We start from the raw sequence: 27404 nt of genomic DNA on the forward strand, positions 1-27404 counted from the left end.
GTTTTTCTAGAAAGTGGCTTGATTTATCAATGTGACATCTTTGAAACATCTGACATTATATATAGAAACATCAAGGCAATATTATTTGTACATATTATTAAACATGCAAAAATTTCCTGAAAGATAGTGCCCAAATAAGGGAGGTCCCCCAAGCTCAACCTCTCCTTGGTGCCCGTCACTGAACGTATGGCTGTCTTGGAGTTTGGGAGCATGGCACCTCATTTTGGAGAGGTAGCCCCTTTAATCACTGGCTCCCTATTCAAATATGTTGCCCAGTAAACTAGGTTGAAAGTGCCAAACAGGACTGGGAATATAATTCGGGACATTTTGTCGATCTTGCTGATGCTGTTGTAAGTCTTTTTGTTTTCAGAAGTCTTGTCTTCAGGTTTTACTGAGGCTGAAGAGGCATTTGAGGTCCCTGCAGGGGTCTGCTCCTTTGGGATGTTTGGGGGGTGGGTCATCTTCCCAGTAGTATAAGCATTTGTTGATTTATTTAGTGTAAGTTCACGCTCCTTTTTCTGCAAAATATAAAAAATTTAAGGGCATGACATTTGCAGGCAGCTGTCAGTTCACTTCTAAAGGTTCTGAAGGTTTATCTCTCAAAAGAGAGAGACAGAGACAGGCATAAAGACAGAGACAGAGACAGAGAGGGGTATCAGCTTAGCTCTGGCAGAGGGCAGCCTTCCACAGACTTCTAAGCCTAGAACCCCACATGGCCAGTCTTGGGTGTGAAATTTTAGAACAGGCAAAATACTTTATGGTAGAAAAATTTGGAATAGTGGTTACCTTTGTTGTTGTGGGGACAGGAATGGACTGGGAAGGGGCATGGTGACCTTTCTGGAGTGCTGGCAATGTTCTCTATCTTGATAGGGATTTGGGTTATACAGGTGAACGTGTTCATAAAACCTCAGCAAAAGTACCCTTAACATTTGTGCATTTTATACCATGTAAATTTTGCTTCAAAAGAATCAAACAGTAAACAAATATTGAACTCTAGTTAGTGATATGCTTACTGAAGTATTTAGTGGGAAATGTACTATTTACTTTGAAATACATCAAAAAATAAGATGTATTGACAGATGGATTGAGGATGGGTGGATGGATGAATGGATAGACATATTTTAGGTAACATAGATAGATAGATAAATGATAGATGGGTGATGATGACACAAGCTCAGTAAAATGTTAATAGACAGGTTTTCGTTTTGTAGTTCTTCAACATTTCTGTAGGTTTGAAATTTTGCACGATAGAATGTTGGGAAAAATTCTGTTCCTTTACCAAAGTAACATAATCTCATTAAATTAAATTTGGAAAACATAAGAATAATTAAAGAAGATATATCACTATCTGAAAAAGATATCTGCATCCCCTTGTTCATAGCAACATTATTCACAATAGCAAAAATATGGTAACAACGTAAGTGTCTGCCAATAGATGGTTAAACAAAATGTGGGGTGTGTGTGTGTGTGTGTGTGTGTGTGTGTGTGTGTGTGTATATATATACATACATATATATATATACATACACACAATAGAATACACATTGGAACACAATGGAATACTATTCAGCCATAAAAAAGGAAGAAAATCCTGCCATTTACAACAGGGATGGACCTTGAGAGCATTGTGCTAAGTGAAATAAGTCAGACAGAGAAAGACAAATACCATATGATTTCTCTTATATGTGGAATCTAAACAAAACAAACAAACAAACAAAAAGCTGAAATCATAGATACAGAGAGCAGATTGGTGATCACCAGAGGTCGGGGGGCAGGGAGCAAAATGGGTGAAGGTGGTCAAAAGGTACAAACCTCCAGTTGTAAGATAAATAAGATCAGGAAATGTAATGCACAGCCTGGTGACTGGTTTTTTTAAAAAAAGAAAGAAAATATATTAACCATCAAAAATATGTGGGAGGGAGCTTCAAGATGGCGGAAGAGTAAGACATGGAGATCACCTTCCTCCCCACAAATACATCAGAAATACATCTACATGTGGAACAACTCCTACAGGACACCTACTGAACACTGGCAGAAGACCTCAGACCTCCCAAAAGGCAAGAAACTCCCCACGTACCTGGGTAGGGCAAAAGAAAAAAGAAAAAACAGCAACAAAAGAATAGGGATGGGACCTGCACCAATGGGAGGAAGCCATGAAGGAGGAAAGGTTTCCACACACTAGGAAGCCCCTTCGCGGGCAGAGACTGCGGGTGGCAGAAGGGGAAAGCTTCGGAGCCACGGAGGAGAGCACATCAACAAGGGTGCAGAGGGCAAAGTGGAGAGATTCCCACATAGAGGATGGGTGTTGACCAGCACTCACCAGCCCGAGAGGTTTGTCTGCTCACCCGCCGGGGCAGGTGGGGGCTGGGAGCTGAGGCTCTGGCTTCGGAGGTCAGATCGCAGGGAGAGGACTGGGATTGGTTGTGTGAACACAGCCCGAAGGGGGCTAGTGCGCCACAGCTAGCTGGGAGTGAGTCCGGGAAAAAGTCTGGAGCTGCCAAAGAGGCAAGAGACCATTTTTCCAGGGTGCGCGAGGAGAGGGGATTAAGAGCGCCACTTAAAGGAGCTCCAGAGACGGGTGCGAACTGCAGCTATCAGCGCGGACCCCCAAGACGGGCATGAGATGCTAAGGCTGCTGCTGCAGCCACCAAAAAGCCTGTGTGCAAGCACAGGTCACTATCCACACCTCCCATCCCAGGAGCCTGTGCAGCCTGCCACTGTCAGGGTCCTGTGATCCAGGGACAACTTCCCCAGGAGAACACACAGTGCACCTCAGGCTGGTGCAACGTCACGCTGGCCTCTGCCACTGCAGGCTTGCCCAACATTCTGTACCCCTCCCTCCCCCCGGCCTGAATGAGCCAGAGCCCCCTAATCAGCTGCTCCTTTAATCCCGTCCTGTCTGGGAGGGGGGGTGGACACCCTCAGGCAACCTACAAGCAGAGGCAGGGCCAAATCCAAAGCTGAACCCCAGGAACTGTGCGAACAAAGAAGAGAAAGGGAAATCTCTTTCAGCAGCCTCAGGAGCAGCGGATTATATCTCCACAATCAACTTGATGTGCTCTGCATCTGTGGAATACCTGAATACACAACGAATCATCCCAAATTGAAGAGGTGGACATTGGGAGCAATGATGCAGATATTTTTTTTTCCCTTTTTCTCTTTTTGTGAATGTGTATGTGTATGCTTCTGTGTGTGATTATGTCCGTATAGCTTTGCTTTTACCATTTGTCCTAGGGTTTTGTCTGTCCGGTTTTTTTTTTTTTTAGTATAGTTTTTAGCACTTGTTATCATTGGTGGATTTGTTTTTTTGGTTTCGTTGCTCTCCTTCTTTCTCTCTCTCTCTTTTTAAATTACTTAAAAAAATTTTTTTAATAATTATTTTTTATTTTAATAATTTTTTATTTTATTTTATCTTCTTCTTTCTTTCTTTCTTTTTTGTCTCCCTTTTACTCTGAGCCATGTGGCTGACAGGCTCTTGGTGCTGCTGACAGGCTCTTGGTGCTCCAACCAGGCACCAGGGCTGTGCCTCTGAGGTGGGAGAGCTAAGTTCAGGATATTGGTCCACAACAGAACTCCCAGCTCCACGAAATATCAAATGGCAAAAACCTCCCAGAGATCTCCATCTCAACGCCGAGAACCAGCTCCACTCAATGACCAGCAAACTACAGTGCTGGACACCATATGCCAAACAACTAACAAGACAGGAACACAGCCCCATCCATTAGCAGAGAGGCCGCCTAAAATCATAATAAGGCCACAGACATCCCAAAACACACCACCAGTCATGGACCTGCCCACCAGAAAGACAAGATCCAGCCTCATCCACCAGAACACAGGCATTAGTCCCCTCCACCAGGAAGCTTACAAAACCCACTGAACCAACCTTAGCCACTAGGGAAAGACACCAAAAACAACGGGAGCTATGAACCTGCAGCGTGCAAAAAGGAGACCCCAAACACAGTAAGTTAAGCAAAATGAGAAGACAGAGAAACACAGCAAATGAAGGAGCAAGGCAAAAACCCACCAGACCTAACAAATTAAGAGGAAATAGGCAGGCTACCTGAAAAAGAATTCAGAATAATGTATAGTAAAGATGATCCAAAATCTTGGAAATAGAATGGAGAAAATACAAGAAATGTTTAACAAGGACCTAGAAGAACTAAAGAGCAAACAAACAGTGATGAACAACACAATAAATGAAATTTAAAATTCTCTAGAAGGGATCAATAGCAGAATAACTGAGGCAGAAGAACGGATAAGCGACCTGGAAGATAAAATACTGGAAATAACTACTGCAGAGCAGAATAAAGAAAAAAGAATGAAAAGAATTGAGGACAGTCTCAGAGACCTCTGGGACAACATTAAATGCACCAATATTTGAATTATAGGGGTCCCAGAAGAAGAAGAGAAAAAGAAAGAGACTGAGAAATTATTTGAAGACATTATATTTGAAAACTTCCCTAATATGGGAATGGAAATAGTTAAAGACCAGGAAGCACAGAGAGTCCCATACAGGATAAATCCAAGGAGAAACATGCCAAGACACATATTAATCAAACTATCAAAAATTAACTACAAAGAAAAAATATTAAAAGCAGCAAGGGAAAAACAACAAATAACATCCAAGGGAATCCCCATAAGGTTAACAGCTGATCTTTCAGCAGAAACTCTGCAAGCCAGAAGGGAGTGGCAGGACATATTTAAAGTAATGAAGGGGAAAAACCTACAACCAAGATTACTCTACCCAGCAAGGATCTCATTCAGATTTGACAGAGAAATTAAAACCTTTACAGACAAGCAAAAGTTGAAAGAATTCAGCACCACCAAAACAGCTTTACAACAAATGCTAAAGCTATTTCTCTAGGCAGGAAACACAAGAGAAGGAAAAGACCTACAAAAAAAACCCCAGAACAATTAAGAAAATGGTAATAGGAACATACATATCGAGAATTACCTTAAATGTAAATGGATTAAATGCTCCCACCAAAAGACACAGACTGGCTGAATGGATGCAAAAACAGGACCTGTATATCTCCTGTCTACAAGAGACCCACTTCAGACCTAGGGACACATACAGACTGAAAGTGAGGGGATGGAAAAAGATATTCCATTCAAATGGAAATCAAAAGAAAGCTGGAGTAGAAATTCTCATATCAGACAAAATAGACTTTAAAATAAAGACTATTACAAGAGACAAAGAAGGACACTCCATAATGATCAAGGGATCAATCCAAGAAGAAGAAATAACAATAGTAAATATTTATGCACCCAACATAGGAGCACCGCAGTACATAAGGCAAATGCTGACAGCCATAAAAGGGGAAATCAACACTAACACAACCATAGTAGGGGAAGTTAACACCCCACTTTGACCAAAGGACAGATCATCCAAAATGAAAATAAATAAGGAAACACAAGCTTTAAATGATACATTAAACAAGATGGACTTAATTGATATTTATAGGACATTACAGCCCAAAACAACAGAATGCACTTTCTTCTCAAGTGTTCTTGGAACATTCTCCAGGATAGATCTTATATTGGGTCACAAATCAAGCCTCAGTAAATTTAAGAAAATTAAAATCGTATCAAGTATCTTTTCCAACCACAACACTATGAGACGCTAAGAGATATCAATTACAGGAAAAAAATCTGTAAAAAGTACAAACACATGGATGCTAAACAATACACTACTTAATAAACAAAAGATCACTGAAGAAATCAAAAAGGAAATCAAAAAATACCTAGAAACAAATGACAATGAAAACACAACGACCCAAAACCTATGGGATGCAGCAAAAGCAGTTCTAAAGGGAGGTTTATAGCAATACAATCCTACCTTAAGAAACAAGAAACATCTCAAATAAACAACCTAACCTTACACCTAAAGCAATTAGAGAAAGAAGAACAAAAAAAACCCCAAAGTTAGCAGAAGGAAAGAAATCATAAAGATCAGATCAGAAATAAATGAAAAAGAAATGAAGGAGACAATAGCAAAGATCAATAAAACTAAAAGCTGGTTCTTTGAGAAGATAAACAAAATTGATAAACCAAATAAAAAAAGGAAGAAGACTCAAATCAATAGAATTAGAAATGAAAAAGGAGAAGTAACAACTGAAACTGCAGAAATACAAAGGATCATGAGAGATTACTACAAGCAACTATATGCCAATAAAATGGACAACCTGGAAGATATGGACAAATTCTTAGAAATGCACAACCTGCCGAGACTGAACCAGGAAGAAATAGAAAATATGAACAGACCAATCACAAGCACTGAAATTGAAACTGTGATTTAAAATCTTCCAACAAACAAAAGCCCAGGACCAGATGGCTTCACAAGCAAATTCTATCAAACACTTAGAGAAGAGCTAACACCCAACCTTCTCAAACTCTTCCAAAATATAGCAGAGGGACGAACACTCCCCAACTCATTCTACGAGGCCACCATCACTCTGATACCAAAACCAGACAAAGATGTCACAAAGAAAGAAAACTACAGGCCAATATCACTGATGAACATAGATGCAAAAATCCTCAACAAAATGCTAGCAAACAGAATCCAACAGCACATTAAAAGGAGCATACACCATGATCATCTGGGGTTTATCCCAGGAATGCAAGGATTCTTCAATATTCACAAATCAATCAATGTGATACACCATGTTAACAAATTGAAGGAGAAAAACCATATGATCATCTCAATAGATGCAGAGAAAGCTTTTGACAAAATTCAACACCTATTTATGATAAAGACCTTCCAGAACATAAGCATAGAGGGAACTTACCTCAACATAATAAAGGCCATATATGACAAACCCACAGCCAACATCGTCCTCAAAGGTGAAGAACTGAAACCATTTCCACTAAGAGCAGGAACAAGACCAGGTTTTCCACTCTCACCACTATTATTCAACATAGTTTTGGAAGTTTTAGCCACAGCAATCAGAGAAGAAAAAGAAATAAAAGGAATCCAAATCGGAAAAGAAGAAGTAAAGCTGTCACTGTTTGCAGATGACATGATACTATACATAGAGAATCCTAAAGATGCTACCAGAAAACTCCTAGAGCTAATCAATGAATTTGGTAAAGTAGCAGGATACAAAATTAATGCACAGAAATCTCTTGTATTCTTATACACTAATGATGAAAAATCTGAAAGAGAAATTAAGGAAACACTCCCATTTACCATTGCAACCAAAAGAATAAAATACCTAGGAATAAACCTTCCTAAGGAGAAAAAAGACCTGTATGCAAAAAACTATAAGACATTGATGAAAGAAATTAAAGATGATACAAACAGATGGAGAGATATACCATGTTCTTGGATTGGAAGAATCAACATTGTGAAAATGACTATACTCAATATCAAAAAAACAAACAACCCAATCCAAAAATAGGCAGAAGACCTAAATAGACAGTTCTGCAAAGAAGATATACAGATTTTCAACAAACACATGAAAGAATGCTCAACATCATTAATCATTAGAGAAATGAAAATCAAAACTACAATGAGATATCATCTCACACTGGTCAGAATGGCCATCATCAAAAAATCTACAAACAGTAAATGCTGGAGAGGGTGTGGAGAAAAGGGAACCCTCTTGCACTGTTGGTGGGAATGTAAACTGATACAGCTACTATGGAGAACAGTATGCAGGTTCCTTAAAAAAGTAAAACTAGAACTACCATATGACCCAGCAATCCCACTACTGGGCATATACCCTGAGAAAACCATAATTCAAAAAAAGTCATGTACCACAATGTTCATTGCAGCTCTATTTACAATAGCCAGGACATGGAAGCAACCTAAGTGTCAATTAACAGATGAATGGATAAAGAAGATGTGGCACATATATACAATGGAATATTACTCTGCTATAAAAAGAAATGAAATTGAGTTATTTGTTGTGAGGTGGATGGACCTAGAGTCTGTCATACAGAGTGAAGTAAGTCAGAAAGAGAAAAACAAGTACCGTATGCTAACACATATATATGGAATCTAAAAAAAGGAAAATGGTCATGAAGAACCTAGGGGCAAGACAGGAATAAAGGCACAGACCTACTGGAGAATGGACTTGAGGATACGGGGAGGGGGAAGGGTAAACTGGGATAAGGTGAGAGAGTGGCATGGACATATATACAGTACCAAATGTAAAATAGATAGCTAGTGTGAAGCAGCCACATAGCACAGGGAGATCAGCTCGGTGCTTTGTGACCACCTAGCGGGGTGGGATAGGGAGGGTGGGAGGGAGCGAGACGCGAGAGGGAAGAGATATGGGGATACATGAATATGTATAACTGATTCACTTTGTTATAAAGCAGAAACTAACACACCATTGTAAAGAAATTATACTCCAATAAGGATGTTAAAAAAAAATATGTGAAAGATGAAAAGCAGAGAGGAAGTGCATGGAGAAGGAGCAAGAAGAAGCAGTGAAAAGTGAGGTGGAATAAGAGTGCATATGTACCCAGATGCAGGGAGCACAACGACCCCGGGGCCAGTGAGGGTGACCACAGCGTCAGAGCAGAGCAGGGCCTGTGGGCCACTCCTCAGAAATGGTACGGTTCTTTGCAGCCCCCGTGGTGCCATGCACACACACCTATTGGGCTGCCAGAAGAAGCCCATCAGCATGATGGACTAGCTACCTCAATGGTTTGCACGACCTTTGTCTCTGGGTGTAACCAGGACAGAGCAGACACTGGAGGAGAGAGTGATGGGTCTCGGAAGTGGGTGTTTCAAACAGGACCCAGGATGGCCACAGTGGTCCAGAGACGGGCCTCTGTCCTCCTTCCGGGACAACTTGCTGCCCAGCTGAGGGCAGACAGCTCCCTACATGGTCAACTTCAACTTCTTCCTGTGTCCTTTCACAGGTGTTCACCCCTAAAAACCACCTTGTACCCCCAACTCTGAAGACCCCAACAGGTAACGATGGTGAACACAGTCCAGTGTTCAAATTTTCTCCATTTCTAAGTAAAAGCCAGTAACGCTATACTTACTTATTCATGCTCACCACCGTGTGTAACAGTATGACTTGCCTGCCGGGATACCTGCAGATGCCCTGATGCCTCCACTGGCCTAAGGGATGGGATCCCCAGCACCACAGCCTTGGGGGACAACACCTAGTCTTCTAGAAGAGCAGTGCTAATCTGGGATTAGATGAGTCAGTTACCTCCATGCCCTCCTCTCCCTCCAGGTCTGCATTCAGGTCTGTGATGAGTAATAAGGACAGTGAGGCTGAGTGTGAGCAAGCGAGGTGGCTGACGATGATGACAGCCCATTCGACAACCTTCAAGGACTCTTCATTGCCTCCGGGTTCCACCTTCCTCCTAGACTCACAGACACCAGCTTGATGGCCTCAATTCCTGCAGCACCTCCCAGGCGGTTGCCCCGCTCAGGCTCAGGGAGGCCGTTTCCAGGCCCGTAGCAAACATTTACTTCCTGGCAACACAGTGTTTGGGGTTGGGAAGCCCCTCTCCCCAGACTCCATGTCCCCCAACAAACATCCTCCATGGTTCTGTCTGTTGGGACACTTCAGTCCAGAATTCCCACAGTCTGAAGACGCCCTGCCTCTGCCATGTTTTCTCAGCTCCCCACAAATTGCCTGCTGTGGTCAGCTCACTCCTGTCCCCCATCATTCCCCAAAACACACCCCCTCGTGAGATTCCTGTTTGTCAAGGCCCTTCCCAGGCATCTCCCCGCTTCCCTTCTTCCCTGAGGGGCCTGGAATGGGTCCCACTAGGCTTTCCTCCCTCCGGGTGAGCTACGCCTGGAAGTGGGTTTTTCTTCCGTGACTGAAACCCAGGAATGGGAGTGGACTCATGGCGCTTGGAGGTGGGAAGAATCCGATAGGCCAGGTCAAGTGAGAACTTCTGACTTTTCACAAGAAAGGAACAACAGCATTGAATGCAAAAAGCAGGTGTGGGGCCGTGGGTGCGCACAACTGAGTGCCCTCAGCAGCAGCAGAGTATCCTGGTGCCATCACGGGTTTGGGGCACAGTCTCCTGTAGGGCCTTCTAGACTCCCTTCATGATGATTTCCAAAGGACAGATGAAGTTTCACTTTCAAGTCTACCCTGATAACTCCAGCCTGTTCCTCTCTCAGAGCAAAGGACTTGTTTGTTTTAAATGTGGCATAATTAGCACTTTACCATGTGCTATTTATTTTCTATTCCATGTATATTATTTTCTTTTCACCAAGGACCTGGTTCAGGTTGGAATGTCGTACAACCTTTTTTCTTCAAATATTTTTTAGATTCAGGCACCGACCTCCCTCTAAATACTCAGCACTTAATTGCTTTGAATAGAGAATTGCTTCCCACAATAACTCACGTGCATCGTTTAAGCAAGACAAATCATCTAGTCAGTGGAATTAGGTATGTTTGCCTGTTGTGTCACTCCCAATAATTCGAATGCTCCCTTCATGACCTTCAAGCCACCTTGCAGAAGACACGCTGCATGGTGAAGTGGCAAGAGTGAGCAGAAGAATTGACTGTACCATTCAAAACTGGATAAATAGTCCCTGAACAGACAGAAGGTACTTTAGCAAAATAGGCCTGACATCAGACCTTTCCCTTGAATAAAGCTGGTGATTCAAAACAAAGGTAAAACAAGACCTGTTATAAGACTTTGTAAGGACCTTGAGTATAAGGGAAGAAATCATTTTTCAGGGGGAGGGATGTAGGGAAAAGAAACACCTGGTCTTATATTTGGACATAAAATCAGGCACATTTTCTCTGGAGTACGGAGGAAAATGAAGTCAGTACCTTGATCTTGGCTGCTTCCAAGGCTTTTTTGCCGTCCCAGGCCCAGCCTCTCTTTGTGAAATAGTTGACAGTGGCAAACTCGATCAGCGCAGAGAACACAAAAGCGTAGCACACGGCTATGAACCAGTCCATGGCCGTCGCATAAGCCACTTTGGGCAGAGAGTTCCGGGCACTGATGCTGAGGGTCGTCATGGTCAGCACCGTCGTCACCCCTGTGGTTGTCAATGACAGGGGTGGGGACAATGGGAACAAGGATTAGCACCAGCACTAGACCCCAGTATAACACCCCTGAATATGACAAAGAAAGAAAGGAGCTATCACTTTAATCCCCAGCCCAGGTCTCCCTCTCCCTCTACGATTTTCACAGCACAACACATTCATAGAATTTAAAACACTGCTTAGTTTATTTACCTTGTCAATCGTCTCCTTCTTCTAGAACATAAATCGAGGTGGGCAGGGATTTGGGTCTGATTCATACACATACCCTAACTGTGTTCCCGTTGTCCTGACCTGACCCTGCAGAGAGCTGGTGCTCAACAAGGATGGGTCAGAGGAGTGGGGCATCTTAGTGGCCCCAAGGCAAGTCCAGCTGAGAAGGGCAAGAACGTTCCCACCGCTCTAACAACGTGCTTCACAAAGACTCACTGTGCACCTTACAAGTCTTGGGCTCCAGAAAGCTGACGAGACAGGCTTGCTTTCACATGGACTAACGCAGCCTGCAGACTCTGAAGACCGGAGTACAACAGAAACACCACATCTGAATCTGGGTCTTGGCACCTCACTGCCTCTAAGAAGGATCTGGGCCACCTCAGTGCTGCCATGCAAGATGCCTGTAGCCATCTGTCTTGTCTTCTGGGGAAATTTGCAGTGACCATAAAGGAAGTCTGGATCCTCGGAAGGGGACGATGAGCCTCTAACGGGCGTCTACTAAGGGCCAGACTCGGATCTAAGCTACATTCTGGATGGGTGTCATTATCCCCATTTTGCAAGTGAGGAGCTTAAAGATTTAAAAATAGTAATGTACCCAAATTTGCCAGCTGGCAAATGAGAACCTGTACTGGGACCCAGGTCTGCTGAACCCTTACCGCCCATGTAGTTTCCACATGCTCTGTGTCTTTCTTCTTACTACAGTTTTGTTTGCAAAAAGGTGCACATATGTGTATCGGGTGGGGGTGCAACACACCTGTTATGAGTAGAACTGTGCACCCCCCCAAATGCATAGGTTGAATTCCTAATCTCCAGAACCTCAGATTTACTTTCCAGACCTTGCTTGGAAATATGGTCTTTACAGAAGTAATCAAGTTAAAATGAGGTCATTAGGGTAGGCCTTAATCCAATATGACTGGTATCTCTCTCTCTCACACACACACACAGGGAGAACAGCACGTGAAGACTGGAATTATGCTGCCACAAGCCAAGGAAGTACCAGAAACTGGGAGAGAGGCCAGAAACAGAGCCTTCCCTCACAGCCCTCAGAAGAAACGAACTCTGCTGATTTTGGACTTGTAGCCTCCAGAACTGTGAGACAGTTAATTTCTATTGCTTAAGCCCTCAGTGTGTGGTACTTTGTTAGGGCAGCCTCAGGAAAGAGCACCAAAAGAGTGTCATGTTGCGGGTGGTCATAGCAGCTTAGTCTTCATTCAGTGTCATCCTTCAGAGGTATTTATATACCCTCACTGAACATGGTACTGTGCATGGAATTACCGCTAAATGAGAAATCAGTAGTCATCTTTGATTTTTCTTAGAAATCCAGTTAATCATTGTGCTGGAGAGAAGTGTTCTGTGTGTGACCTTGAACAGGCTTCTTGTGTCTCCTTGAGTCCTTTAACATCCTAATGTGCTTTGAGAATCTCTAAGAGGAAGCAGACTGGAACATAGGGCATTCTCCAAACTAAATTTTTTTCCTTGCCCTCCTACTAATGCTCCCCTAAAGAGCTGGGGGAGCACTGCCTGGCCACAAACCAACCTCCACACCTTCCTGAAGCTAAATCAGGTGAGGCAGGTGAAGCTGGGTATGTGGCTCGAAGTAGAGAGATGGTCGGACAGGAGCAATCCTGGGCCCTCACTGGAAATCCCGAGCCCCCCCAGCTTCCTCCACCAACAGGAGCGTTGGCGGGAAACGCAGGGCACCCTTTCCTTCTTTGGAAGGGACAGTGCAATAGGAAAAGCTGAGGCGGGAATAGTACTTTACAGTTTAGAAAGATGTGAGCATCCATTACAACTGACCCACAAAATTACTTCTAATATTGATTTTGATGAAATGAGCTTCCACGTAAAAGTCAAACACTCAACCATGTCTGCTGTGCTAAGGTACCTCCTGAGCTAGATCTTGCTAAACTTGATTTATGTCTCAGGGATGTCAGATAATGTTCTAAATTCTTATCATATATATGTATACATATATACATGTATCATACATACATATGTATATCTCATATATATTATATTTATATATACATAAGGTAATATATATTATATTTTATATACATTTAATCTATTACTATCATATCATATGTAACATATTGACTGCCACTTGGAAGTTAATTTTAAAGTGGCATGCACATTTCAAAGAAAACTGCCTGATAACACAGAAAACAGTACTTTATGAGACTTGTGAAAATACCGTAGCAAAATCCCACATAAGACAGATTGCTGGCAATTTCAAACCTCAAAAAAAAAAAAAAAAAAAGGCTAACAGTGAAAGACTTCAAAAGGGAAACAGTGATCGAATTGCTCTGAACCCTGGTTCAGAGAGCAGCCCTAAATCTAGTCTTTAACACTGCATTCATAACTAATTGGTCCATTTATTTTCCAGGTCACAGAATAGACAGGCAGCACTAGGGACTTTGAGGCTGCTGTCTTTGGGGTGGTTAGAGGCAGTCACAGAACACAGTCTGCAGGCCTGGCTTGGGGACACTCACCAAACACTGTCCTGGCTGGGACTGATTCTCGGTTCAGCCAAAAGGACACTTGTGACAAGATCACAGTCATTATGCAGGGGAGATAGGTCTGGATGACAAAGTACCCGATCTTCCTCTTCAGATGGAAATGAGCCGTCATGATTGTGTATTCACCTGCAAATGAGCAAATTAGTGCAGTCAGCCACCTAAATGAAACCCTACAGTCTTGCCCTGTGGTTCCTGCCCCTGGTCAGAGCCCGGGGGCCTCCCTTCTCTCCACCCTCCCTTTGGACAAGCATTTATTTGTATTGTTTGCGTGAAGGAGAGGCTGAAAGATGCATGGATTTCTTAACAGTCATTTTATAAGTAAGTCTTTTGACCCCCAGCCTCTGAAGAGCCTCTGCTGGTGGATGCTTTGCTGGGGAAAATCAGATTTGTGTGTTTTCCTAATCCCTGGTCACAATCTGTGCCACTCTCCACCTGCCCCCCTCACTGCTACTGCCATCAGGATTTCAGGATTTAGCCTCTCCAGATATAACTCAGGACATCACAGAGCCCTGTCGTGGGCAGAGGGTTTTCTCCTCATTTCCCAGCCAGGGAGGGCTGGAAGGAGTGGGGGGCTACCACTTCCCCACAGGCTCTGTGCCCCCTCACCCAGCTTGGGGGTGAGGAGCAACAGCCTCAGGAGGCCACGGGTGCTGGCCGCTCTGAGATTCCGCTGGTCCACAGGGAGAGTGAGGGCATTTCCTTGGCGATGCCCCAGTGCCTTCTCTGGATCTGCCTGGCTGTGTGGGAGGCGAGTGCAGACCTCCCCTTCATTGTGGAGAACGATGCTGCCCTGATGGTGAACTGGTAAGGAGCCAAGGCAGCTGTGGTGGGAGGGTGTGTTAGACAGAGTCTCCTTTGCTGTGTGAATTTGCATTTCCCTGGGGAGATGGGAAGGATGCTTTGAGAAGTGGAGGCAGAGCTGAGTTGATCTGAGGACAAGAGTTCTTCAGCTGAATTGCAAGAAGTAGATGGTGTGGCCAGGGAGCCTGGTGGAACTGTGAATGTGGGGGGAAGGGCCTGGGGTCTCTGCTAAGGTAGACCCCCGGGGGCCATCTGTTCGAGGGTGGTCGGCTGGCTGCATAGGCAGAATGTTGAGACGTTTGAGACTGATTACATAGCTCGGACGCTTGCTGTTGGATTCAAAGCCCAGTGCTCAGCAAGGCCAGCTGTGGATGTGTCCCTACGTGCCTTTTCTCACAGCATGAGTTAAGATCATATGTGGCAAACTCTACCCTCTTACAGAAGAGGAGACCAAAATTCCCTCAGGGCCAAGATGCACCACGCCCTCCCCACAGCCCGAGGCAGATGAGAGCAGGTGAGAGGAGGGGAATAGGCTCAGGCCTAGCAGAAGGAGACAGAGACAGAGAGAAGGGGGGCAAGATATGTTTAGTAGCAAAGACATCTTTATCATGATCCGATATTGCCTCTCAATGCTTGAGAAGAGGGAAAATGCCATTCTGTTTCTTTGCATTAGGATTTGAAGTTACTCTCCTACTTATAATTCTTTTGTTGTGGTGGTTCTTTTCATTCTATTTTTGAGTTGAGGATAGCAATATAAGATAACGTTCAAAAAAAGACCATTTTTTTGGAATGCAAATAGGAGCAGAAACCCATTTATAAATTTTTAAAGAAGGACATGAAACGACTCCCAACGGTAGCACCCTCCATTAGCATTGCAATTCTTAACCCCAAACCTCTGCCGTGCCACCTTTTCACTTGTTCCCATAAAATCAGGTCTGCTTCCTCTTCCCTTGCCTTTAACATGGTAACCACATGGCACAGCAGCCTCCTCCCAGCCCTGCCAGGCCCTTTCCCCAGGATGCCAGCCCACACCAGTGGATGGGCGCTGAGTACCTGTGTGAGAGGAGGCATGCACTGCACATCCCCGTGCTTCCAGCCAGCTCCAAGGGGTGGTGATGCTGACAGAGTGACGCTGACCAGGGTAACATTTGAGGTTTAGAACTCATGCTGCAAGCATGCTGCAAGGACTTACTCCATCCCTGTTCCACATTTCTCCTGCCATGAGAAACCCTGCAGGACCCTCCTCTGCTCACAGCCAACCTCGTGACCGTGACCTCTAGGGCTGGGCCTCCTGTGGCCAGGAGGTGTCTGAGGACACCCCTTGCAGGTGCAAGAAGGGAACGCATTGTGTTCCTTTGGACACCCTGTCCACTTTGTGTCAGGTGAAGCCCAGCTTGTGCTGCCCTGCGGGCTCAGGCCAGCCCTGTGCCTGTGGGTGTGACAGCACCTGCTAAGGCCTCAGCTATTTCTATGCTGCCCGGTTGTGCTTTCCCAAATTCAACCCCAGGAAAACCTCTGAAATGTTCAAAGTGGGGAGATAGTAGAACAGGTAAATGAGAGTATTTACAGGAAGCGCTCTACCTTTCCTGCAGAGGCTGCTGCCCTCGTGTCTCAGTGCTTGGGCAGGACTATGTTATATAAGTAGGTCCATGAGGCCTCCGGGCAGGGCCTGCGGTCACCAGGGCTGCTCACACGGAGGCAAATGCACCTCGGATTAATGCCTCTCATGACCCTTAATGCCAGGATGCCACAGCTGATGCCTCCATGTGCGGCTGGAGGGAGGGGACCCGATGTGGAAGGCTTCTTGTGGCCAGCACAGAACGACAGGCCCGGGTGGCTAAGGAGAGTCCTGGGCTCTCCCAGGGTGTGCGACCCTGAATGGGGGGCGAGGCTTACCTGTGCTTGTGCTGATGTTCTCTGTGCCCACTGTCTGCCCCATCAGGTGGTATTGGTTCAGTCTGGAGCCATCTTCTGCCACCACCACCGACTTGGTTGTGCCGTTGGTCCAGACATAGACAACTTCGGAATTAGGATATGCATCTGTATGGGGGAGAAAAAAAGTGGTGTAAACATGGAATCATTTGCAGCGTGGCACAACCAAAGATGTTTATAAAAGTAGTAAGAGAGATGATTGGAAAGTCAAAGTTAAATGACCTAAAGAAAGTACAGGCAGTCAGACCAGGGCAGACAGCAACACGGTTCAGGCCCTTCTCATTTCTAAAGGGCAGAGTGCTCAGAAGCCGGGCCCAGTGCTTCCTGTGGGGTATCTTCTCTTCAGGGTGCACTGTCACACGGGCCTGAGACCACAGGGCCTGGGGCTCTCCCAGCTCCATGGTCTTGGGAAAATCCCATGCTCTGTGCCTCAGTTCTTCCTTCTGAGAATGGGGTGATAACAGCGCCTGCTTCTTAGGGCTCCTGTTGTCATTACAAGAGCTCTGTAAGGATGTAACGCATAGAGTACCTTGTCAACAGTTCATAAACAGTCAAAGTAAGAACAATGAATCACCCAAGAAGCAATGAATACACACCAAAAAGACAGTTTGGAAACCGGCAGCACTCAAACCAAAACATGGATTGAGGCTCAGGGGTACACTGTTATAAAGCATCTTGTACAGTGGGAAAGTGGTGATGGTTTGTTTATTCTTCACAGTGTTGGTTACAGTATTAGAATTTTCTTAAATGATAGGGAAATGGTCAGTGTTTACCTCATATCAACCTTGGGAAACAGTTTAAGTTTTGCTTATGATTCTCAGAGGCATAAGGAAGAAATGACCCAGGTCAAGTTAGCCTTACAAAATAAGCTAAATTAAGCTTTGTTTGTAGGACTAAACTGGTTGTCTGCTCAGGGAATTTTCAAGTCTGGTCTCTGTTTTTGTTTTTTTTTTTAATTAATTAATTATTTATTTATTTTTGGTTGCGTTGGGTCTTCGTTGCTGCGCGTGGGCTTTCTCTAGTTGCGGCGAGGGGGGGCTACTCTTCGTTGCGGTGCGCAGGCTTCTCATTGCGGTGGCTTCTCTTGTTGCAGAGCGTGGGCTTTCGTATGCAGGCTTCTGCGGCATGTGGGATCTTCCCGGACCAGGGACTAAACCCGTGTCCCCTGCATTGGCAGGCAGATCCTTAACCACCATGCCACCAGGGAATTCCTTCTGTTTTTGATTCTAACAACTTGGAGCAGCATCTGACCACATCAGCTACTATAAAGGTCTCTCTTTTCAGAAGGCACTTGTTGCCCTGTTGTCCATGCTGTCCTGGTGGGAGGGTGGTGCAGAAGGCAGAAACTTTACCCCTGGTGTCACACCTGTGACTGTTACCTTATACAGCAAAAGGCACCGTGCAAAATGGAATTAAAGCTATGGGCTTAAAATCAGGAGATTATCCTAGATGATCCCAGTGGACGCCGTATAATCACTTGAGCCCTTAAAAACAGAGAACTTTCTCCAGCTGGGGCCAGTCAGAGAGACCCAGCTCAGAGAGATTTGAAGCAGAAAGAAAGGAATCGACTGCCATTGCTGGTTTTGAAGGTGGAGGAAGGGGTCATGAGCCAAGGCATGTGGGCAGCCCATAGAAGGCAAGAATGACTCCCTCAGGTGACAGCCAGCAGGAAACAGGGACCTCAACCTACAACCAATTCAGTACCCATGGAACTGAATCCTGCCAACAGCCTGAGAGAGGCTGGATGTGGATTTGCCCCCAGAGCCTCCAGAAGGGAAAGCAGCCCTGCTGACACCATGATCCTGGCCATGGGAGACCCAGAGCTGAAACACCAGGCAAATCCATTGTATTCTGACCTACAGAACTGTAAGATAATACAAGTTTTTGATTATTGAGATATAATTAACATGTATCATTGTATAAGTTTAAAGTGTACAACATCATGATTTTATACATGTATTGATACATATTGCAAAATGATCACTACAATAAGGTTACTTAATAAATGTGTTGCTTCAATTAAATCGCTAAGTTTGTGATAATTTGTCATGGCAGTAGAAAACTGGAACAGGTAGATGGACTGATAAACAGACAGAAGACTCTCTCCCAGAGGAGGGAGACAAATATACATAAGACATGTTACATGTAAGGTGGTAGTAAGTGCTATGGAGAAATATAAGCTATGAAGAGGAAAGAGGTGCTATTTTAAATAAGGTAATCTGGGAAGGCATAACTTTAGAGACCCAAGGGCTGTGCAGGAGCCTGCCACATGGTTGTCAGAAGGACATGTATCCCAGAAAAGGGCACTGCAGGTGTACATGTCCTGGGGCAAGAGTGTGCCTACAATGCCTGAGGAGAAGGCAGGTGGGCAGTGTGGCTGGACAGGGTAGACAGCAGAGGGCAGAGGAAAAGACGAGATAAACGTTGCCTCAAGGCTATTTAAGGCCTTTGCCTTTTACTCTGAGCTAGCCAGGAAGACGGGGGAGGGGATAAGCAAGTAAGTGACATAGTCTAGTTCATGCTGTAAAAGGACCCATCTGGGTGAGATAGGAGACTAGAATGCAGTGGGGGAAAGAACAGAAACAGGAGAGTGCTTAGGGCAATATTAAAATAATTCAGGTGAAAGATGATAGTGGCTGGAAGTGGTAAAAAGAGGAGAAAATAGGGATACATTTTAAAGGAAAGGGTCATCCAATCAGCTAACAAATCAGATGTGAGCTGTGAGAGGAAGAGGGTGACCAAACCAGGCATCTGGACACGTCATTTGCACTCTAGGATGGCAAAGATTCTGGAACAACCCAGCTTCTGAGGAAAGAGCAGCATTCAGGTGCTGACATTTCATAGTTGAGAGGCCTATGAGAGGTCTCCTCGGGATGCTAAGCAGACAGTGGGCCACACAAGTCAGGAGTTCATGGGAGTGGTCCCTGGTGAGGATGTGACTTCTTGATGCATTGGCACACAGATGTCACTTGAAGCAGGGGCTGGTGACAGGGTCACCTGCAGAGTGAATGTTGGTGGAGGGGAGGGCACTGCAGGGCCTAGAGGTTGGGAAGGTGAGGAGGGAGCTGCAGAGCCACTGGCGCAGCGGCCACTGCAGTGGGAGGACATAGGGAGTGTGCTTCCCAGGGGCTTGTGTCACAGGCTTCAGAGGACAGCCGAGAAGTGGCCTCAGGGCCTCGTGGCATCTGTTCACCTCAGCAAGAGCACTTCCAGAGGAGCAGTTGGCTTTAAGGAACAGGGGAGCTCAAGTGTTCCCCATGGCTCTTGAGGCCCCTGAAGGTAAACCCGCACACCCGCTCTGTAGTACAAACCTGTGCATCTTCCCAGCTGCCACACACAGCACCCAATGCCTTCTGGACAAGGCTGTGTGCTTGGCTCACAGCCTGACGCCAACTCCAGATGCGACAGAACCCATGCACCCTCACAGGGAGGCCTCTGCAGACGTCTCAGGAGATGGGCTGGGCTGGCAGGGAAGGCATCCCTAAGCAGGACAGCAGGCTCCGGGACTCCACCAGGCAGGGCTGGTGCCCGGCACTGTGAATGGGTTACTGGTGTGGCCATTGCTGGGGCAGGCAAGCAGGGCTACACGCGTGATCAGAGGTCTCCACAGAAGGAGCCAGAAGAGGTCATGTTAGTAATGAGCAGTGTTCCCACTAAGTGTGGGAGTTTCTTTGCTAGTGCACATCACTTCCTTATTCTTGCTTTATGTGCAAAAGAGTATACGTAACACTTGGAAAATAATAAAACAAGCATGTATGTAGCAAACACTGAGCTTAACACAGTGGAAAACGTCAGAACCTTCTAGGCCCTCCGCCCACGACTCACCAAAGGCTCACTTTCTCCCCACAGGTTGTATTCTGAACTTTATGATAATCATTGCATTGTTTGCTTTGTAGTTTTACCTTCTGGGCAGACATCACTAAACAAAGGGGCTTTTTTTGCCTTGCCTATGTTTTCTTTGTGAAATCTGTTTTGTGTTTTTTACCCATTTGATTCATGGTTTCTTTATATATTCTGATATACATACTTTTTTGCTCCATGTGTTGCAAATGTCTTCTTCAAGTTTGTGGCTTTTTCACTTTGTTCATTTTTTTAAAAATTTTTTGATAAATGGTATGTTAGGTTAGTCAAATTTATCAACCTTTTAATCTTTCTGCATCTTATTTCGGAGGCCTTCCTGATGTTACACATGTAGTATCAAAGCTGGAATGTTCCATCTTTAACCATTAGGGCCTTGATCACAGAGTTGACTTCTGTATATATTTTCCTACATAAGCATCCAATCAGATCTTCTCCTTGTGGTTTTTGGTGCTGCCACCGAAATCATTAAGCCGTCCCTCCCACCCAGGTACTTGCAGGGCCTGTTCTGACAAGTAAGATCTCCATCAGGCATGGGTTCTCTCTTGCGGAATTCTCTGTTCTGCTCCTTTTTTCTACCCCAATTTCAATCTCCCCTGTCTTAACTACGCAGACTTTAGAATTCTAGACAAGAACAGCTTGGGGGGCGAGGTGCCCCCTTTTCTTCTTCACGGGGCCCTGGCTGTTCTTGGTCCTCTGCTCATCCATATACATGTTAGAATCCACTCATCAGGCTTTCCCAAAAATACTGATGAAATTTATGTTGGACATGAATTGGATCTATAGATTACAGATTGGTGAGACATGACATCTTATGGTATTGAGTCTTTTTATCACAGACTTGATGTGTATTTAGGTCTTTGGAGTGAAAGTGCCTGACAGTAAGCCTTTCTGATTGTAATGTAAGTGCCTGGCATTAAGCTTTCCATTGCCGAGGCAACTATTTAAAAGGCATTCACCTCACATAGGCATATTCCCAGCTACACTACTAGATAAAGGGCAAGTCCACCCATGCAGTTCCCCTTCTAGAAAGCCCAAGGTGACCTAGATAACTGGTCATTTGATGACCCCACTTCTCCCCAGTTAGAGTGCCTAATTCCTGTTCTTATATTTTAAATTTGCCAATGAAGATTGAACTGGTGAAACCCTAAGCACCCCACCCTGGACCCCAATAAGGGTAGAGTCCTGGGTCTGTGCTCTTTCTCTCTCCCTTACCCATGACTGTGCTGTGTGGCCCTGGGCATGTTGTGTACCTTCTGAGAACTTTGAGTAATAAGCCTTGTTTTTTCAAAGTTCCCTGGTGGTTGTTGCTGAGAATGCCTTGCAATCGTAATAGGAACCGCAAAGGCCAGTCCAGCCTCAGCGTTTGCTCTGGCCAGGGAATGTCTGAGGGGCCACCATGGGTAGTATGGGCATCCCAGGCATTCCCAGTCACAGAGCATTTCTGACTGCTAATGTATGAGCTGAGAGCAACATAAAGTAGTCTTCTAGGTTGAAATATCTTTCAGTGAAGTTGTATCACTTTCTTTCTTTTGCTAGACATTCTCCCTCCAGATGTGTGTTACTCAATATGGTTCCAATAACCAGTGTATCCTGTCTCTGAGTAAAGCCATATGGGATCCCAACTTAACAGAAGGCTGCTCGGCGAGGGGGTGGGCAGAACCCTGAGAATTAGTGACATGATTCCAATGTTCATCTGCATATTAGTAAGACATGAAATAGAAGGACGTAAATAGAGTAGACCAGCTACAGCAGTCAATGGAATAACATGGATGCTACACTTGACTTACACAGCAGGTGGAGGTTGAGTGCTCTTGTCATGTTTTTTTTTAATTAGCATGACCTTCCATTTCCAAGTTTCAGGTATTACAGAAATGTTGATTTCACATGGACAGCACTGGAGCTCCCCAACACAGTGCATTCTGCAGTAATTTCCCTTCTCTACTGGGGGAACATGGCTGGGGATGAGGGAGGTGAGGCCTGACGATGTGCTCCACCCTGGCAAGCTGCTTTCTAAGTGTCTGGTCACAGACACCACCAGGCATATGCTGAGTCTTGGATGGTGCCCTGAGTTCCCCATAAAAGACATGAGATTTCTATCTTCCTATTATTTAGATGCTACAGGACCCTGAATATTGAAGGGCCGTGGCACTGAGACATGGACTTGAGCAGAGTGGCCACACTGGATTCTAGCTGGGGCTGTGAGTATGGAGTGGATGGTACACAGTGATGAGGCAGCATCTCCTGGCAGTCCCCAGACTGGCTCAGGCAGCTTGTGCTCCTGTTGTCCTGTGCCACTGTCCAGCATCTTCCCCCAGCTCCTCTGTCTCATAGCAGGCAGAGCTGCTGCACTGTGAAGATGGCCTCCCCCTTCCCGGCTACATTTGCAGTGAGGAGGGCTGCCAATGTCCCACTAACAACCCCCACTCCAGTCCCAATCCACACGTGGGTTGTGAGTCTGTCCCCTGGCCAAAAGAGTTAAGGGGGTCCCCATGACCCCTGGAAGATGTGAATGGGTTGGGAAATGTGAATCCCGAAGCTCAAAAAGAAAAAGAAGCTCAAACCTTGGGGCAATAGGTCTCAGTGACCAGGGCAGTTCTGAGAGTCAGGAAAGACTGGGAGCACAGACATGTATCTAAAGAGAGTACAGAGCACAGAAAACTATGCTTCCGCTCCCCTGCTCCCCCTCCCCTATGGAGCTACCTACTCAGTGCCCAGCATCCTCAAGTAAGAAGGGAAAGAGGGCAAAGAGTTGGCAACACACTGAAGAGGGAGGACATTCGGGACGAATGAGGCATTTGGCAGAGTGGGGCAGGTGTCCCCTCGGGTGGCCTGGAGGGACGTCGACTGAGAATGTGGGGATGCAGGTGGGACCTGTGGGGTGGTGGAGGCACAGAGGTGGGCATGCAGACTGGACTGCTGGGGACACGGTCCTGACTGCAGGCTGGGCATCACTCTCCTCACTGGGACTGGGGGTGGCTGTCCTTGAGCTCTGGGGCTAAGAAGCGCACTGACCAGGGAAGCGTGTCTGTCCTGCAGGGATCAGTGGCTGGGGAGAGGTTGGCTCTGTTACCTGCAGGCTCGCTGGGCACCAGTCCTCCAAGCCTCTTTCTCCATTGTTGGTGGGGGGTGGGGTGGGGGTGGATTATAATACTTATAATACAATAAGGACCCAATAAAATAATAATTATAACTAGATAAAAGTTACTTGAAATCACAGAGTGATGTATGAATGTCACCTACAATGTATATTAATAATTTATATCCTCTTGTTTTTCAAACTGTAAATATTAAATGGCCTATTGATATTGATGATGTTAATGGCATTAATAACAGCAGCAACGAGAGGCAGCGCGGCCTCTGGCATGTCAGTTCAACACCATGAGTTCTGCTCTCGCCATCAAATTAAGGATGGGAATAAATGAGGCACTCGTGTGCCTTTCTGCTTGGGCATTTAGCAACACTAAATTCTTCTCTGTGTGTCAGAGGTGTGGCAGCCCATCTCTTATCTGGGGACGACAGTAAACGAGGCCATCATTTGCCATGCTGCCATCATCTATCATGATTTAGAGCTCCAGAAACATAATGCTTGCCTTCCTCCAACCACACATCAGCGGAGCCAGGCAAGAAGATTTGAAACATTTTCATCCACAACTAACTTGGGAATTCATCACTGCTTTCAGAGCAGCTCTGTCCCTGGGTTGACACTTCCTCTCTGTCCTCTTCTGGCACTGCAAATCCTGAATAAAAGGCCACAATGGCACATCAACCCCTTATTTCCAAGGCCTTTTAGAAGTGATGAGTTTTTGCCTAACTATGAGACAAACATGTCTGACCTTCACCATGGGATGATCTTCGACAACCTCTTTACGCTCAAAGCTCTACTTCCTCATCTGCAGACTGAGGGAAACAACGTAGCGGTGCTTAAGGGTAAAGTGTATTCATGAATGTCAAGTATTTAGCACATGCCTGACACACAGTTATAAATAAATAGTAGCTATAAGAAACATAGCCCTAAGTTGGAAAGAAGTTTTGCTTGGTGTCAAATCCAGTCTTATGAGAAGATTTTTCTACATGAATTCACTTTCTAAATGTCTGTCAAAAGCAAACCCAGTATGTGAGGGCCACTGGTTAGTCTTATCTGACAGGCTGCATGGACACCCAGGAACTGCCAGTAACCAGTGAGGAAACCTCTTTTACTCTGTGCATTCACTGCCTTTGGCATTAGAAGAAATGCAGGTAAGGATGTAATTGGAATTTTGGCGATTTGCAAAACGTACAGGATTTGAGTTCTCTGACACCCATGTCCTCAGCCTTCCTCCCTCTTCTAAAACTGGAGGTGGAAACGGGCAGAGTACCTGCCCCAGGTGACCTCACCACCCATCACCTGCGTGACCTGCCTATCCTCAACGTTCCCGAGTCTCAGTCTCTTGAGCTGAAAACCAAGTCAATACCTGACACATCGATTCCATAATCTAAATTAGAAAATTTGTAAAATATAAATGTCTGTGGTTACATTATTTCTAATGGCCTATTGCACAACCAATATCCCTGCTTTCAATTAAGCAGGTAACAATTAGATCAGTGGGGCTTTGCCAGGCCACTTTCCTTGCCCAGAATCAACTGGGAAGTGAGTGCAGCTCTCTGCAGATGGAGATGAACAGATAACACTGCTGCCCTGTTACCCAGGAAGCGACACTGGAAGCCTGAGATTTGCTAGTCACATGGCCCATCACCACCCCACAGTCAGGTCCTTGTAAAATTACTTGGGGTCACTGTCCTGGCTGGTCTGAGGGAGAGTCAAGAGACCATGCTCTCTGTGTCTATAGACTTAAATGAGACCAAATCAGGAAAGAAGGACAAAGGACTGTCACCCTCCCAGCAGAAAAGCTGCTTCCTTTGTGAAGAAGAGTGAGAGGCAGGTAAAAGGCCGGGAGTATGAGGAGGAAATCCCTCCACCTACTTTCTTACCCTCTCATAAACTGATTAGCTTTTTATACACTCAAATCAGCAGCTCCTTCCAATTACTTCCAATTTCTAATAGAAAATAGTATTTTCCAAGTCACCTGGTCTTAAAATCATGATGCCATCTTTGACTCTTACACACGCGCCCAGAGTCCATCTCAAAATCCACTTGTCACACCGGCCACCAACCTGCTCTCAGCTCTCATCACTTCTACTGCTTCATGGCATTCCAAGAGCTTGGTTTCACTTCCAAAATAGTGATTTCAGCACATCCTCCCCTTACTCCACAACATCATTGTTCTGCCTACTACTTTTACACTTTGGGATTTAAGGCCCATCTTATCTGGGTTGTAACACTGTCCTGTCACTTCCCCAAAGGGTGTCCTCCACTAACTGATCACCTGTCATTTGTGCTTTGTCCTATTTCCATTATGCCTTCTTCTATCCAAATCCTTCCAGGCTCAGTTCAAAATATGACCCTCATGAGGAGGTTCCCCAAATGGCCTTCAGTTTCACAAGGGTTTTAACCTGATTATCTAACGTGTCCATCATCTGCTCCTTGAGCACCGGTCATGCTTCTTTTTCTCACTGCACCTAGCAGAGTGCTGAGTGCAGAGCACACCCGACTATCTAACACCTGTTAGATAGTAATCAAGGTTAACTAATGCACAACACAGACAAAACTTCAATGTATTTCTAAGACCTCACATCAGGCACTCCGAAACCTGCGCTCTAGACCACTGACAGGTGAGCTGAGTCGCTCCGTATTGGGCATGACCAAGGCAGCAGCGGAGTTGTAATCCCACATGTCTGAATGCGCTGACAGCTCACCCCCATGACATTTACCCCCGACGGTCTGAAATTCTCTCTACTGGAGATCCACCGAAACAGGGTCCATGTCTAATATAGAATATATTTTCATGAATCCAGATGTTTTCTCATGACTTAATCCAATACTTAAGGCACCATTTCACAAATAAAATGAACAAAATTTTTTTTTTTCTTTTCTAAATGCTCTTGATTTGTTTAAGCATTTGCTTCTAAATGTAAGCCATACCACTATATTTAAGGAATTTCCTTATGTACTGGGAAGTATCCCTCTATAAGCCAGGGCTAATTTCAACAACTGTTTGAATTCTTGAGAGAAGAGATAGCAATAACAGAAATGTCTGTTAATCCAGCTCTGCATTAGAGAAGCCAGAGCATGTGGCTCGTTAGAATAATGACGACTGTTTGCATTGCTTTGTCTCCTAATAGCAGAGAACTGTTGGATTGGGTAATTTGAAACTCATTATACTATCACATTTAGCCCCTGCAGGCTCCAATGCTGATGGTAGAAGTGAACTACTTGGCCAAGCAGCTATTTTTAGTAAATCCAAAAGATGAAAGACAAGTAAGAAAAACACTTCATTGAATAGCATTTCTTCTCTTAAACCTACTAAGTCCTGAGCTGAAACCATACAAGCTGAGGAAAGGTGAAGTTTATGCAGTTTTCTAGCTCTTGGTCAATTGTATGCAAACATGATGATATATGAGGAAAACCTATTAAACTGCCTTGTATATCATAGTAATGATAATAAGAGCAAATATAAATAAGTGATCTCATCTATTTCAAACCAGTCTTCAAATATCAGGCAGATAAAAAGAAATTTGGCATGAGAGTTCAATATCTCTACTGAGTTGAAGAAACGGTTATATTGGTTTTGTCTCTCTATGGAGTTCAAGAAATAAATATATATATATATATATATATATATATATATATATATATATATATATATATATAAATTGATCTTGTTTGGTTGAATGTTGAAAGGAAAAGATCCTATCAGATGCATATTTTAGCTTTGAATATGATAAATGATACAACTGCAGCTGGTGAGTCGTTGAATATGAGATGATATGAAGAAGGGTTAAAAGCTCACATACTTTTTTTCACCAAAAATTGCTTTGTGTTCCTGCCCTGCACACCATTGCCATTAAATCCGAATATCACATTGACTTGAATTTATTTAACTAATGATGAAAAAATAACAATCTTTGACTTTTAGTGTTTTTACCTTTGATCAAATGAAGAGCATAATTTTCAGGTACAAAGAGTAGCATAATTTTAAGTTATATAACTCATTTTCCT

General features: G+C 44.7%; 1 protein-coding gene across 1 annotated transcript in view; it reads right to left on the reverse strand.

The window, feature by feature from the left end:
- Window positions 1-218: 218 nt before the first annotated feature.
- The window catches only part of GABRA5 (gamma-aminobutyric acid type A receptor subunit alpha5), a 92372-nt gene continuing 65186 nt past the window's right edge, over window positions 219-27404 (reverse strand). Inside the window, exons 6-9 of the mRNA XM_059915412.1 lie at window positions 16412-16555; window positions 13688-13840; window positions 10767-10978; window positions 219-518 (exon numbers count right to left, since the gene is read on the reverse strand). Coding sequence (XP_059771395.1) covers window positions 219-518; window positions 10767-10978; window positions 13688-13840; window positions 16412-16555 — 809 coding nt within the window. The remainder of the gene's footprint in view (window positions 519-10766; window positions 10979-13687; window positions 13841-16411; window positions 16556-27404) is intronic.

This window comes from Balaenoptera ricei, chromosome 2 (genome assembly GCF_028023285.1).
Source record: "Balaenoptera ricei isolate mBalRic1 chromosome 2, mBalRic1.hap2, whole genome shotgun sequence".
Lineage (NCBI taxonomy): Eukaryota > Metazoa > Chordata > Mammalia > Artiodactyla > Balaenopteridae > Balaenoptera > Balaenoptera ricei.